Below are 12,334 nucleotides of genomic sequence, written 5' to 3'. Positions count from 1 at the left end.
AGATTAGCATTTGTGCTCCTTTAAAACTTAGAATGTATTGCTATAGGTTCTTCTGGCTTTTAATGTTTGCATTGAGAAATCAACTGTTAATGTAATTTCCTTTATATAGTCTTGGTTAGCTAACACAAAATGATCAGCCCTGAAAGCATACACATGTAATATTATATAGATGGATCAGACTGCATTTAGATATTTTGAAATATATTATGTATATTATATAATGGAAGACAGGCCATGAATTTGAAAAAGAGGAAGGAAAGGCTTGTAGAACAGATTAGATGGGAGGATAGGAAGGGGAAATGATGCAATTATATTATAATTTCAAAACTTTAGAAGCTATTCAGATCTCGGTAAAGCAAGTTTTTTGGTGCCAAAGATTTTACAAATTAAAGTTTTCATTTGTTTTAATTTTCAGTGAATTAAACTTCATACTATATATTTTTCTTTCTGTTATAATCTTCAATGAGATTGAATATTGGAAAATATGTATCACTATGTCTTAGAATATTTATATTCAGAGAAATGAAACATTTATTTTCATATCTTCTGTCAGTGATATGTGGAGTACTTGCCCTGTTAGAAAGCAATAAAAATCAATCATCCTTGGCTTTGTCTTGTATAAGATACACTTGCAATATCCCTAGACTTGAATGAGAATCATTCCTGTGCTTCAGACTAACCAAAGCCCTCGTGCCCTGTCAATTATTTCCACTGTGGTGTGTGTAAGGAATGGGAGGAAAAGGCCTGTTGGAGTAAAAAGCAAAAATAAAGCCTGGAATACTTTTCTAAATATCAAGTGTAGCCATGAGAGGAGTCACCATCATATCCCCTAGGAGCCGTTTGTGTTAGCTGCATTTACAAGCACAGGAACACCAGGAACACTAAGTATTTGAACCTATCTTATAGTTTCAACAACACATGAACATTTAAGTACTTTTATTTAAAAGTTAGAGAAGTAGATTAAATTATTTTAGTTCCCTATGAGGATCTAGATGCAATCATGCATGGTTGGAAACTGACAATATTCCCTCACAATAATGAGTACTATCCAGCACCACTTATTTAAGTCCTTTATTCTACCAGACTGGGCTATCCAAATTATCAGAGTTAAACTCTCTTTTCTAAAGGAAGATGTAGTGAAAACATTTTTGAAGTGATAGTAATTTATAGCTATTAATGGTAAGCAATAGGTGATAGATAATAAACACAGATATAATTTTTCTATCCTGTCCATGGAACTTTATATATCTTCCTGGCTCAATCATCTTAACCAGTCAGTATAACCAATTGTATCTATTATAATCTATGGATAGATCTTTACAATAGCTGTCTAATATATGTAGGTACAAAGAAAGGTCACAGCAATTATCAAATATGGAGAAGAAAAATGATGAAAAAGTAAACAACATTTACTTATTTTTTGACAAAATTATGATTAAGCATCAATAACTGTAAATCAGACTCCTTAGCAGATCTTAGATTTGCAGATATTCAGATAATAGGGTGGACAAATTTTCTGGAGAATCATTGGATCAACTTCAACCTGAAAATCAAGGGAAATACCATTGGATCTTCTTTCCCCCTACATCCATGCGACACCTCTGCAAACTGTAGGCCAGAGTGGAAAGGATTTTGTTCTACCAGAAGCCAATAAATGGATTTTTTTTTTGATTTTTCGAGACAGGGTTTCCCTGTAGTTTCTAGAACCTGTCCTGGAACTAGCTCTTGTAGACCAGGCTGGCCTCGAACTCAGAGATCCGCCTGCCTCTGCCTCCCGAGTGCTGGGATTAAAGGCGTGCGCCACCACCGCCCGGCAATAAATGGATTTTTTATGTTTAGTAAAGTTATATGTCCTTTCCTACCATGCTCAGTCCTCTAAAGAACCACTCTGTTTAGAATTTGGATGTAAAAGTTCAGGATTCATCTGTAGAATTACCTTGATAATTAGAAGAGTTGCATTTGTTTTACTAATTCCAATGCCCATCAGTTATAAACCACACAATTCATCAGACTCCAAGTCTAGTTTTATTTGATGATGTGCTTTTTTTAGCCTCTTTTTCCCCCTTAGTCCTTTCATTCTCAGCAAATAGCAGAGAAATCTTGGGATAATATATTGGTGACACATCTCGAAATTCTATCCTCTGCACAGACATAAAGATTATAGTGTTGACCATAACATCTATCCTTGTCTAAATATTAAGAGGTGTCTGTATTTTTCTTCAAACAGCTTCAAAACCAGTGGACTCAAAATTATGCAGTGGCCCTGTTCCTAGCACCGTGCAGCTGTGTCACATTCCTTGTCCAGTTGAATGTGAGGTTTCACCTTGGTCTGCCTGGGGACCTTGTACTTATGAAAACTGTAATGACCAACAAGGGAGGAAAGGTAGGAAATGGTAGCATTCTTGTATTCTGTCAAACCTGCCATAAGTTCATGTGAACAACTGCCATGTTGTATTTGGAAAACATTGTTTCTTTGGAATCATCATTTACCACCTCTGGCCGCTCTATTACACTGATTCATGAGCTGGGGAGAAGGGGCTATGGCTCAGATACTTTATTTAGGACTGAGCATTCTACAGTCTTATTCTTTGTCCTTTGGTCAGTTGTGAATCTCTGTGTTAATCACTATCCACTGCAGAGGCTTCTCTGATGAGAGTTTAGAGACTTGTTTTTCTCTGGGTGTAATGATAAATCATAAGGGGTTGTTTTAATACTATGACCATTTAGCAGAACAATAGTTTCAGGTTCTCCACTAATGTCATACATAGCTACAGTTTCTTTACCCCGATGATTTACCAAATATGGGTTTCATTTATATGAAGTGGGCCTGAAATCCAATCAGAAAGTGGTTTGTTACTTCCATAATAGTTTTGCCACTATTGAACCAGTGAACATGTCATGCCAGACCAGTTATTATTGTATCTTTCAGGGTTCAAAGCTGGGTAAGAAAGATGGCTGCTATTTCTCTTTGGGGTCTGTGACAGCGCATTCTATGAATATTTGAGTGTGTCTAAAGTTTCCAGACTGATACAAGCATAGACTCTTCTGGTCTGCAACTTACATAGACTCGTAACATCAAGAGCACTGGCAATAGCCTATAATGTTTGAGAATCTATGACACCCAGTAGCTGTCAATCTCAAAAAAAAAAAAAGTCCATTCTTGTGGCTGGGTGTTTTGTGACAGTGTGTGATGACTAGCCAAAATATCCTTTTATTATTGAATAACTATATTTAAACTCTTTTATATGTGAATCTATTTTTAGGAGAATTTTCCACTAAGTTTCCATATGAATTTTGAAAAGGTCTTATGTTAGTTAATCTATTCCTCCTCTGTCCTACTCTTCCATCCCCTCACAACATGTAACACATCATTCTAAGTGAGGTAAACCAGACCCAGAAAGACAAATGTGGTATGATTCCTCTCATTTATGATGTTAGCTTGAAACCTTTAAATATGTGCACTTATGTCTGAATACCATAAAAATTGGAAAATTAGTACAAGACCTTAGCCAGTAGAAGGGGCTTTAAGGTGTGGGAGAGAATGCAGTGGTATGAAGGGGCAGAGGGGGAATAATTGAACCATAAACAATTTTGATTCTTGTTCCTTCCTTCTTTCCCTTTGTTCTCGGTTCTTCCCTCTCCCCTTCTCTCCATCTCCCCTTTCCTTCCTTCCTTTCTTCTATCAATAAATGACTGGTTGTCCCACATTATGTTTCAATTTGACAATATATACACTGGTATTCAATTCCCTCATGACTCTTCCTTCTACCCTCATCTAACATTCACTCTGAGATTTAAATCATCTTTCTGAAATATTAGAACTCTGGCATTAACAAATTTATTTCCTTCCCTAATGACTCAGGATTCAAGCTAAGGAAGCGGCGCATTACGAATGAGCCCACTGGAGGTTCTGGGGCAACTGGAAACTGCCCTCACTTACTGGAAGCCATTCCCTGTGAAGAGCCATCCTGCTATGACTGGAAAGCAGTGAGACTTGGAGACTGTGAACCAGATAATGGAAAAGACTGTGGGCCTGGCACTCAAGTTCAGGAGGTCGTATGCATCAACAGTGATGGTAAGACATATGCGTTGTCATAGTTTATCAAAAAGCTACTCAGCATGGATGTGATTTTACATTATTTTAATATCAGATGAATCTCTCTCTCTCTCATTGCTGCTCAGTATAGATATTTCACTAACTACCCAAAGTATTAATTTTATTTTGCATTTTATTAATAATATTTTGATTGTTATATATTTGTAATACATGGTTCTAAGTTTCATAAGTACATTTCTGTGCATTTACCCACTATTAGTAATTATTCTCCCTTTCTTTCCTCCTTCCTCCTCCTGTTAGTCTCCTTCACTCATACTGTTTTCTGGTCTCGTGTGATATAGACATATAAGATTTTATTGATCTCTATAAAAGTTTAGATTCCACAAATGATCCAAAATTTGTGATATTTGTCTTTCTAAGACTGATATAATTCACATAACACAATTATCTTCAGGTGTATACATTTTCATGCAAATAATAATTTCATTATTCTTTATGGATGAAATATTCCATTTTGTATCTACTGCATCATCTCTACCCATTCCACTATCAATAGACACAGTACTTTTAAGATGGAAAGTAGAGCAGATTAAGTTGGATAAGATAAATTAACATCAGAGGAAGAATGCTTTCAAGAACAAACTTTAAAATAACAAGGAAAGGCAAAATTTTCTAAGTAATATTATTGTTTGCTTGCTTATTAAATGTAAATAATCAAAAGGATCCTTGGCATGACTCCAGAACTCCTTTATTACCACTAGATCTGTCTTAATGATATAATTTAGTCTCTGAGCCCACATGTTGCAAGACCTACCATAGCACAATGTGTCAGAATCAGTGTCTCCTCCCTTCCAGGTGTTCAGTTTAGCCGGTAGAGGGTTGTTATCCACAAAGTTCTTTTCATCAACCAGCATACGACCTTGGACTTTATAATTAGTTTTTATGTAGGAAAATATTATTTCCTGATGTGATATCTGACATAAGACATTTACATTCTTCCTGAGAATGGTGCTTCTCTGTGGGAGAGAACTCCCTATACTCAGCAATTCTTGAGCCACATTTTGAATCATAGGGCACTCAAAGTCAGAGTTTAAGCCCTCTGGACAGATCATCTTTAAGAGTCCTGCTCACTCTCAAATCCCATGACTTTGCATCTCAGTGAAGTGTGAGTACCGAACCCCAGAGTCCCATGGTCTGACAGTTTCTGCTGTCTGCAGCATATGCGGAAGCATCCTGGGGCCCCCGAGGGGCACTGCAGCATCTGGCAGTCGTCATAATTCCTTCCATCCTATTTTCTTCTAGCAACAAAACTCTTTCCTCTTGTGTCTCAGTCACTGCTCAGTTGTAAGAAGAATTCTCTCTGAGGTGGGAAACAGACTTGCTATCACTGAAATTAGCTTTTCACCGTTTAAACATAATCGGTCATCCTGTCCAGTGTCTGCAGTCGCCATCCAGGGCAACACGAGGTAGAATCTCAGCGGGTGCTTGAAATTGAACCATGGAGAAGATTATTGCTCCAGATCTCTCAGGATGAATTTCTGTGCCCTGCTTTGTTTTATGAACTACAACAAGGTATGATGCATCCTGTCCTTAGCTTTCCCCCGCTCTGCTCTAAAGCAGAAAGAAAAAGGGATGAAGATCAGCACTCTAAGCCTAGCACACGGGAAAGCAAACCAAAAGAAAGAAAGAATCTTTGCCTCTCTTTGAGCAAGACTGAGAACTCACACTTCAAACCCTAATTGAAATTGAGTCCACTTTATAGTCGCAATTGCTGAAAATCAATCAGTGATATTTAATTCTCCTTTTAATACCTCTTCTTAATTTCATTTCTCTGTTCAAATAACTTCTCTTGCACTTCTAAAATCCGAGAAAGGTATTCAAGTCCCAAGGATTGCAGATTGAGTATTTTAATAGAGAAAAAAAAAAAAACTCCAACAGAAGTGAATTAATCATCAAATTTCTGCCTCCATGTTAGCCTATCACAAAATAATCAGACTTATCTTGTTTGATGCAAATATGTTTATGAATATCATGCAAACTGGAAATAGTTGATATAGGGGAGCGGTCACCCATTTAAATAATAACAGTGGTTAACTTTAATTTTTTTAAATTGAAAAGTTTTAGTAATACAAATAATCATATCTTTTTCTTTTTATGGAATATTTTTTAAAAGCAGAAATATGTTAGGTAAGTCTAATTGTATTACAAAATACTGCTTGTTACAAGTAAAACAGAAGTTGGTATCTCATAATATATGTGAGTTCGTTTCCCTTTGTCTACTGAAAAAATTAATTAAATCAGCTAAGAGGCGTGCATATATTGTCCAATTGTCAGTTTTTCCTTACTAGAATATCTCTTCCATCAGTACATTGAACTTGTACACACTGAAGCCAATACTAATTTGTCAAAGGTGTAATTTAGGTTCAGTTACAGAGATAGACAAAGTTAAGCAAATCTTTAGAATAAATCTAAGAGTTTGCTAAAATTTGTACATGACTGATCCATAGCTGTGCTGAGAGTGTGTGAGCAAGAGACTTGTAAATCCTGCTCCCGTATCATCCTGTGGTCACCTGGTAAGTGCTTAGCAGCTGTACCAAATGTTGCTTTGTAATTAAATTGGGCCCAGGGAATTAACATTGATTAGTAGTGCAGACTCTACCCTCAGGCTGGAGCTGCAGCTATAGATTTTGTTTTATAATTAAGTTAAAGTTCGACTAGGGACATGAAGAATTAGACACAATGAATCTGGAAAATATTAAAAGGAATTTTCTGGTCCCACATTTCTCACAAATTTCACAACTTTGTTAATGACACAAACCATCTGAAGTGTCTGCTTTGTTCTGAGATATTCTTATGTAGGCTTCCAGAGACCATTAGGGCTTCTGCGGCTTTTCATTCTCTAATTGTCTTGTATGGAACAGGGTTGAGGACGGTGATGAAAAGGGCCAAGGGGGTTTTATGCAGATTCTCTTGCAAATGAGGGCATGTAGCAGAATTGCACAGGGAAGACAATCTCAGAAGAGATAAACATCTTATGTGTAGCCAAAGCTGAAGATCCCGAATAAAGTCAATGCCAGATCTCTAGCACAATTGGAGACCCTGCTTCAGGGGTAGAGGAAGGCAGAATCCTATGTGATGTTAAATCTTTGAGAATATTCAATCTCATCCTTAGTTCCCATGACATATTTATATTTTAATTAAAGGCATACACTTTATGAGCTAAGAGTGTTTTGTTTCCAAATTGGTTTGTTGGATGCAGAACAAACGCCAATAAACTGAATGGAAGTGTGATAGTTCATTTCGGTTCTTGGGAGGCTGAGAGGAACATGAAGAGTTCAAGCAGGTTGGGACTATATAGCAAGTTCTAAACTAGTCTGAACTATGAGAACTGTCTCAAGATAACAAATGAATAAAATAAATAGGAGTTTGGGGAAGCTGTAGTAGTTTGGCTTGAATATATAAACAATTTTTTTATATTCCTCTTGAAAGAATGAAAGAAATCATGGCATTATTGTTTTCTTACAGGGATCCATTTCAGAATGTTGACATTGTTCTTTATGAATTCCCCCAAACTCAGTGTTCTTGCTTAATCTTATAAGCAGCTAAATCTCTGCAGCAGTTTCAAATGTTGATAGCTTTGTTCTGTCTTTTTTACTTTACTCTTGTTAGCAAATGTTATTTAATTAATGATTGTAACAGGCACAATCCACTCTCATATCTGATTCATAATTTTATGAAGACAAAAAGTATATTTGTGAGGCTAGTAAGGGACTCTGATGCTGAGGTACATCTCAGTCCTATAAATAATATTGTAATTTAGTCAGTATGATGCCTCATTCCACAAAATTATATGTGCAGTTGTGAACACAGGAAGGAACTGCTTTCTTGGACTTGGCTTTGTCATTCTCAAAGGGAATAACTATTCCACCCAAAGACTCAGTGCCATAGACTTCTGGCTCAATTTTCAAAATACAGAAGAAAACCCGCTTTATGGTTTGGATATGAAATGTCACCCACAGGTTCATGGGCTTGAGCCCTTTATCTCTAGCTGATGGACTTGTCTGGGGAGATTGTAGACTGTTTAGGATATGGAGCAAAGCTGGAGGAAGAGGGTCACTGGGGACTAGCCTTGAGGTTTCTAGTCAGGCCCTGCCTCCTATTCTATCTCAACTTCCTCTTCTTCAAATATATAAAGTGATGAAGAGTCTCAACAGCATGCTTCTACCACTACAACTTTCCTTTCTCACCATGAAATAATGAACAGCCTGAAACTGTGGTCCAAAATAAATCTTTCCCTGTATCAAGAAGAATAAGGGCATATACCTTTTCCGTATCTTAAGGGAAACAAAAGAATAAATATCTAGTAAAATATTGAACATTTTACTTTTAAATAATAGGATCCAAAATAGAACAGATGAGACAAGTTGTTAAGCACCATGTATTTAGCCACAAAATGGAAAAAAGAATACATGTATTTTATTTTTTAAATATTTATTATGTGTACAATATTCTGTCTGTGTGTATGTCTGCAGGCATGAAGGGGGCACCAAACCTCATTACAGATGGTTGTGAGCCACCATGTGGTTGCCAGGAATTGAACTCAGGACCTTTGGAAGAAGCAGGCAATGCTCTTAACCACTGAGCCATCTCTCCAGCCCCATGTATATGATATATAAATGAAAGTAATTAAGAATGAAAACAGTGATTAATCTTGTTTAGAGTTACATTATGTTGGGATTACCGTGAGGTCAACTTCAAAACAAAAATTCTGCTTGTTTGGAGAAATATTTCAATTTATCACTAAAAGTATCAAGAGAGCTGAATAAAAACACCCACATGAGGTTCTATTATTTTTGGCAGTGACTTATCATGTAGCTACTTAATCTTTTCAGAAATTTTATTACTAATTTCTTCCCTCTGTAATGGGATGTGTGCCTATCCCCATCTAAGTGGGAAAAAAAGGAAAGATGCATCCTATTTTCTCTGAGAACTTCCTGCTACCATTCTTTATTGATCCTTTGTAATCAGTATCAAGAAGAATAAGAGCTCATACCTTTTCAATATCTTGAGGGAAACAAAAGAATAAATATCTAGCTATTGAACATTTTACTTCTAAATGATAGAATCCAAAGTAGAACAGATGAGACAAGTTGTTATTCTATTTAAGCACCAGAAAACTATCTTATGCAAATTAAGATAATTAACATTGAGTCAATTTATCCACATGGATATTTATTAAAAAATCACTTGGAGATAGATGTAGGAGAGACAAGGAATAGAGGGTGTAGACCAAGTCTTTCTATGAATAAAGATGCTAAAACTCTTGGTCAAAGCTAATACTTTAACTGACTCAGAAGCATCATGGATTCTTCTGGAATCATTAATTAATCAAAAATTCAGATGCCTGGAGTTTAAGACACACTCCAAGGAAGAACCACTATATGAATATGAATCAAAGAATCAACTAGGAAAGGTAGCATGTTAGTCAAATCTTCTTATTGCTGTTATAAACACCCAAGGAAAATCATTCAAAAGAAGTATTTATTTTAGTTCACAATCTCAGAGGAGTCAGGTCTTCATGGCAGAGAGGAGCATCTCACATCATGGTGGCCAGGAAATAGAAAGAGAACACTTTACTAGTTGACTTTTTCTGTTCCCCTGTTCAGCCCATCTGGACCTCAGCCTATAAGATGGTACTCTCCAAACCCATGATGACCAAATCTTCTCTGAAAATTCACTCTCACACATACCAATGTGTCATTTGCCTCCTTAGTGCACCTCATTCCTTTCAAGTTAGAAATTAACTATCATTAAATAGTATAGGTTTAGGATTCATCAGACCATTTGCAGATTCAGTGATCCACCAAAAATCACAGGACCCAGCATTCGATTTTACCCACTACTGTGATCAACCACCATCATCCTTCATCATCCATCATCATCATCATCATCATCATCATCATCATCATCATTTATGCCCCAGCAATGCTTAAACATGCACGGGCAGCCAGTTTTTGGTAGTTCTACATTTGTTCCTTTCCTGAGCAGTCCTAGATGCTTGTGTTATTATCATATGCAAGGTTTCATTCTTCCTTTATGCTGTCAGCATTTTCTGTGCCTTTCTCTTTGCCTTGTCCCATGCATTCCTCCAAGCAGTGCTGTCTTCAGATATCTTCTGTCATTCATTCTCATAACATGGTCACATTATCTCAAGCATCGTTGCCATATCCTGTAGTTTACTTCCTTCAGTAGATGGAGATGTGTCTTAATGTTATTGTTGCACAGCCTATGTCTTCATGTGATGCCTAGAATCCTCCTGAGACATGCCATCTCAAACACATTTGGCTGCTATTCTGAGGAGTGTTTCATTGTTTAGGTTCAGAGTAATAAAGAAGGCAGCTCAAGACAAGTGTCCCATATACTTTAATTTTGTTGTTGTTGTTAGGTCTCGTGCTGACCAACCCTTTTCTAGTGCCTGGAATGCAGCTCCTATTATCTCTGTTCTTCTGTTGACCTCTGAAATAGTTCCCTCCTTTGAACTGAGGTTTCTTCCAAAGTAGACAAACTTGGTTGTTTGCTTGAGGTTCTGATTCTTTATTACAATGTTAAAATCCTTGTGCTCTCTTCCCATGTGCTGTATCTCAGTCTTCTTGGTGTTTACATTCATTCCAATGTTTACAATAACTTCCACCAGTTTATTTACCATGGCCTGAAGCTCATTTGAACTTTCCGCAAGTAGTGCTGTATCATCGGCAAAACACTAGTTATTAATTCACTCACCACCTATCTGAATGCCTATCTTCTCATCCTCTAGGGCTGTTGCTATTATTAATTCCAGAAATATCTTTAAAAGTAATATTGAGAGGATGCATCCCTGCAACAATCCTAGGAGTGTCTTAAACTGATCGATCGCTTAGTTCTCCACAGACTTTGACTGACGCAAGGTATCTTTATAGGCATTTTCTAGTATTCTTATAGTTTTCTCTGGGTACCTGTATAACCTCATTGTTTCCCAAAGTCCATTCCTTCAAATGCTATCAAATGCCTTCCCAAAATCTATGTAACAGACATATAAGTCTTTTCCAAATTCTTTGTATTTTTCTGCCAGTTGCCTCAAAGTGAAGATCTTTTCAATTGTGCTCCTGCTAGCTCTGAATTCACACTGGGACTCTGGTAGGATTTCCTCTGTTCTGCTCTTGATCCTCTGCAGGATAATGGAAGAGAAGATCTTGCTGCTTTGGCACAACAAACTACTGCCCATGTAATTTGAGCAGTCCAGCTTGTCCTTCTTCTTTTGTATGGGAATTATGACAGAGTGCTTCTGTTCCGTGGGAGTCACTTTGTGTTCCCATATCTCTCTGATGAGTCTGAGAAGCACCTTGGTCCCTGAGTCTAGTGTAGCCACGTCCAACTCCTCCACCATGATATCATCCACTCCTGGGGTCTTCCTGTGTTTTGCTCTCTTGATAGCTTCCTCTATCTTATTCTTGTCAATATTTCATATTTCCTATTGTCTCGGTTGTTTGAGTGGCTGCTGAAGAGTTTCTTTTTGTAGTCTACATTGACAGCATTAGAGTCATTGACAATTATAGGGTGTCAAAGTATTGTCTGCATTTCCAGCTAAGTCCTCTGGAAACCTGGGGAATTTAGTAAGTGGGTAGAAAGAGGTTCAGCTGGTCAGCTAAAGGCTACCACATGAAGTGGAAGAGACCTAGTCAGTCATCCTCATCAACTGAGATTATGAACCCAATATTGTAGTGGGGAGCTGCAGGTTGCGTTCCTGCGGCCCAGTTCCCGGCCTCCTGACTAGCTTATGCCCCGAAATAACAACACACAAATTGTATTCTTTTAAACACTGCCTGGTCCATTATTTTCAGCCCCTTATTCACATCTTGACTAACCCATATCTAATAATATATGTAACCCCATGAGCGGTGTCTTACCAGGAAGTTTTCTAGCGTATGTACATCTTGGGCTGGAGCTTCATCGCATCTGGCATCTCTCTGAGGAGAGGCACGATGGTCTGCCTAACTTAAGAGAGGCGTGGCATCTGACTGAGCCATCTACCTCACTTCCTTCTTCCTGTTCTGTCTACTCTACCCACCTAAGGGCTGGTCTATCAGATGGGCCAGGCAGTTTCTTTATTAATTAACCAATGAAATCATCAGATAGATAGAAGACACACCTACATCATTTCCCCTTTTTCTGTTTAAACAAAAAAGAAAAGCTTTCACTTTAACATAGTAAAATTACATATAACAAAACAGTTATCAAGTA

At 37.3% G+C, this 12,334-nt stretch overlaps 1 protein-coding gene across 1 annotated transcript in view; it reads left to right on the top strand.

Moving 5' to 3' along the window:
- Positions 1-12,334, top strand: part of Thsd7a (thrombospondin type 1 domain containing 7A) — a 427,159-nt gene that overhangs the window by 252,972 nt on the left and 161,853 nt on the right. The window contains exons 5-6 of the mRNA XM_038319827.1: positions 2,228-2,383; positions 3,863-4,075. Of these exons, the coding sequence (XP_038175755.1) occupies positions 2,228-2,383; positions 3,863-4,075 (369 nt within the window). The remainder of the gene's footprint in view (positions 1-2,227; positions 2,384-3,862; positions 4,076-12,334) is intronic.

Source organism: Arvicola amphibius, chromosome 2 (assembly GCF_903992535.2).
Source record: "Arvicola amphibius chromosome 2, mArvAmp1.2, whole genome shotgun sequence".
In the NCBI taxonomy this organism is placed as follows: domain Eukaryota; kingdom Metazoa; phylum Chordata; class Mammalia; order Rodentia; family Cricetidae; genus Arvicola; species Arvicola amphibius.
This window is presented reverse-complemented; position numbering and strand designations above follow the sequence as displayed.